Source organism: Limulus polyphemus, unplaced genomic scaffold (genome assembly GCF_000517525.1).
Source record: "Limulus polyphemus unplaced genomic scaffold, Limulus_polyphemus-2.1.2 Scaffold8405, whole genome shotgun sequence".
Lineage (NCBI taxonomy): Eukaryota > Metazoa > Arthropoda > Merostomata > Xiphosura > Limulidae > Limulus > Limulus polyphemus.
This window is the reverse complement of record NW_013674015.1, coordinates 6,890-10,491: the sequence shown is the minus strand read 5'-3', so window position 1 is coordinate 10,491 and position 3,602 is coordinate 6,890. Positions and strand designations below refer to the sequence as shown.

The 3,602-nt window shown below is 40.1% G+C and overlaps 1 protein-coding gene across 1 annotated transcript in view; it reads left to right on the top strand.

Moving 5' to 3' along the window:
• The window catches only part of LOC106475326, a 6,502-nt gene extending 2,906 nt beyond the window's left edge, over window positions 1–3,596 (top strand). Inside the window, exon 2 of the mRNA XM_013936015.2 lies at window positions 513–3,596. Within this exon, the coding sequence (XP_013791469.1) occupies window positions 543–2,072 (1,530 nt within the window). The 5' untranslated portion in view covers window positions 513–542 and the 3' untranslated portion in view covers window positions 2,073–3,596. The remainder of the gene's footprint in view (window positions 1–512) is intronic.
• The last annotated feature ends 6 nt before the right edge of the window (window positions 3,597–3,602 follow it).

Sequence of the window (3,602 nt, the reverse complement as noted above, 5' to 3'; positions counted from 1 at the left end):
AACGAGTAAACCCTGCATCCAGAACACGTAAATAATGGAACACTGGTAGTTGACGAGTTAAGTTACTAACGAGTAAACCCTGCATCCAGAACACGTAAATAATGGAACACTGGTAGTTGACGAGTTAAGTTACTAACGAGTAAACCCTGCATCCAGAACACGTAAATAATGGAACACTGGTAGTTGACGAGTTAAGTTACTAACGAGTAAACCCTGCACCCAGAACACGTAAATAATGGAACACTGGTAGTTGACGAATTAAATTACTAAAGAGTAAACACTGCACCCAGAACACGTAGATAATGGAACACTAGTAGTTGACGAGTTAAGTTACTAAAGAGTAAACTCTGCATCCAGAACACGTAAATAATGGAACACTGGTAGTTGACGAGTTAAGTTACTAACGAGTAAACCCTGCACCCAGAACACGTACATAATGGAACACTGGTTGTTGATGAGTTAAGTTACTATCTTATATTTTAACAGTGTTATATCTTATATTGTTTTTACAGTGAAGAACGTCCGTAAAAACCAGCTTCTCAATGGCTGTTTTTAGAAAAATTTGGAGGCAAAAGAAGGTACTTTTTTTGGTGGGATGTACTGTGATATTACTAGGCGTCTCTGACGTTGGAAAAAGTATATTTCCCTTCACTCAGATGTTACAACCCAAAAGAGCAACTGAAGAAAATAGAGAACCCATTTTAAAAATGTTTGTCCGTCAGATGGAGAGACATCCGCAGCCTGACCCGTGGTATGTCATGCAGTTTGTTGGAAATGGACCGAGCTGGAAAACTCAAGAATGGAACGAAAGCGAACCATCATATATCCTGAGGGAACACAGCGGATGGCTGGACACTTGGCAACAAATTTCACCTCAGTTGTTTTTGTATTCGGCTTATTGGGATGACCGTGATTGGGTTCAGAATGCACCTCTTGTTCGCATCTTCGCTGCCAGTTCCACACAGCCAAACGAATTACTTACGGATCTAACAAGAGCAGAATGTTTGATGAGATACGAACACCGAGAACTTGGTCATCTAGTAGTGCGCAAAGTCAATGCCACTTATGCCAAAGTCACTAAAGACAACTCTACTGAGCAGGGGTACGAATTCATCTGTAAAGATCCTCTGGGAGGAGAAGAGAGTCCATCAGATGTTACCTTGACAACAAACAAGCAGGATGAATCTCAGGAGAACACTTGGATCAAAGTTCATCAATTTCAGGCATCTGTGACACAGACTTCAGAAGAACCCACCTTTGGCGTTTGTGTCAAACCATTGACTTCAGAATTATCCAAGGTTCCTAATGTAGCATGGCAGATCGCCGACTTTATTGCCTATTATCAAGTGCTCGGTGCCTCAAAGTTTACCTTTTACGACGATGGTTGTCCAGCCTCGGTCAGAAGGATAATCTATGATCTTTCAAACGAGGGTCTGCCTGTCCAGCTCTTGCCATGGAGTGTCGACTTGAAGGATCTGAAGCTAACTTGGAGAAGTTACTCGGACAACGTCGTTATGAGTGCCCAGGACTGTGTTTATAGGAATATGTATAAACAACAATACACTCTTGTGGTTGGTGTAGACCAATTTGTTGTTCCTCGAAGCAACTCCTCCCTCAGTGGCTTAATCCAGGATCTATCTCAAGCAGTCGAGGGTTATTTTGCCGATGTTCGATTTGCGCATGCTCTGTTCTGCACAAACTATCCCGACAAAGCTGTTAGAGAAGTCCAGTTCCCGTTGTTGTCCCACAAAAAGACTTACAGACGTCAAATTTCTGAAGCCTATCAGGGGTCTCAATACCTGGCTAAGACCGAGGCAGTGGAATGGGCAGGTGCCAACGTCGTCAGCAAAAGAAAGATTCTCACTCCAGTGAAGTGGGTGGCGACTGATGTTGCTCTTCTGCATCAATACGCGGAGGCACAGGGACCGTCTTTACAGTGCGGAATCTTCAACGAAGACCAAAGCGCGAACTTAGTGGTAGAAGACAACCAGCTCCCTCTGGGTTATGGAACGAACGTAACTAACTTAATAAGTCAATGGCAAAAATACCTTAGTGTTACAAACGCCGCCTAAAAATTGTAATAAAATATCGTCTTTTTTCAACTCCAGGAAGTAACTTGTAATATCCGCCATATTCACTTACCGCAAACAGTGTAGTTTGTTCTCATGTACTGTCAATGTAAACGCCAGGGTCTTACTTCATATAAACTATTATCTGACAAAAATAACCTGTGTGTGTGTGTGTGTGTGCCCGATTATAACTATAGCGAACCGATGGACCAATTGTCCTCAAACCTAGCATGTAACCTTATGGCCCTCCCCCCCCCCCCCCCGGGAGTGACATAGAGAGATCGACATCCCACCTACGTGTTCCTCATGCAGAGTTACAGATATAGTAAAACTGTGTTCTAGTATTTTTGGTCATAGCACTAGAGTTGAGGATGAACAAGATCCATTGGTCAAACTTTTGTTTCAGCATTTTCGTTATAGAATGAAAGCGGGAAAACACTGGAGAAATGTTGACCACAAATCACCTTGGTTAACATGTCGACATTCGGTTATAGCAGAAAACAAAATTATAATATTAGCAGAACAATAATGTTGACTGACTTTACAAAAGTTGAGCTTTCACGTGAAAACACACAGCTTGGTTGGCAAAGCGTGTAACAAAGTATTAGTTAACGTTCAAGACAATTTCAGTAACGTTTTTCCCGATCCTGTTCGAACGTTAGTTCGTGTTTTCAATAATTCTTTTTTATTTCTTTGTTCCATATTTCGTCTAATCCTTAAACTTTCCCTGTTCAAACACAGCTTAATAACTGTTAAACCAACCTGACTATCCTTAAACTTTCCCTGTTCAAACACAGCTTAATAACTGTTAAACCAACCTGACTATCTTTAAACTTTCCCTGTTCAAACACAGCTTAATAACTGTTAAACCAACCTGACTATCCTTAAACTGTTCAAACACAGCTTAATAACTGTTAAACTAACCTGACTATCCTTAAACTTTCCCTCTTCAAACACAGCTTAATAACTGTTAAACTAACCTGACTATCCTTAAACTTTCCCTCTTCAAGCACAGCTTAATAACTGTTAAACCAACCTGACTATCCTTAAACTTTCCCTGTTCAAACACAGCTTAATAACTGTTAAACCAACCTGACTATCCTTAAACTTTCCCTGTTCAAACACAGCTTAATAACTGTTAAAGCAACCTGACTATCCTTAAACTTTCCCTCTTCAAACACAGCTTAATAACTATTAAACCAACCTGACTATCCTTAAACTTTCCCTCTTCAAACACAGCTTAATAACTGTTAAAAACAACCTGACTATCCTTAAACTTTCCCTCTTCAAACACAGCTTAATAACTGTTAAAAACAACCTGACTATCCTTAAACTTTCCCTGTTCAAATACAGCTTAATAACCGTTAAACCAACCTGACTAGTGTCGTAACTGTTAAACAACAATAATAATAGTTAAAACCAAACTGACTAGTGTCGTACCTGTTAAACAACAATAATAACAGCTAAACTAATCTGATTAATGTCGTAACTGTCGAACAACAATAACAGCTGTTAAAACTAAACTGACCAATG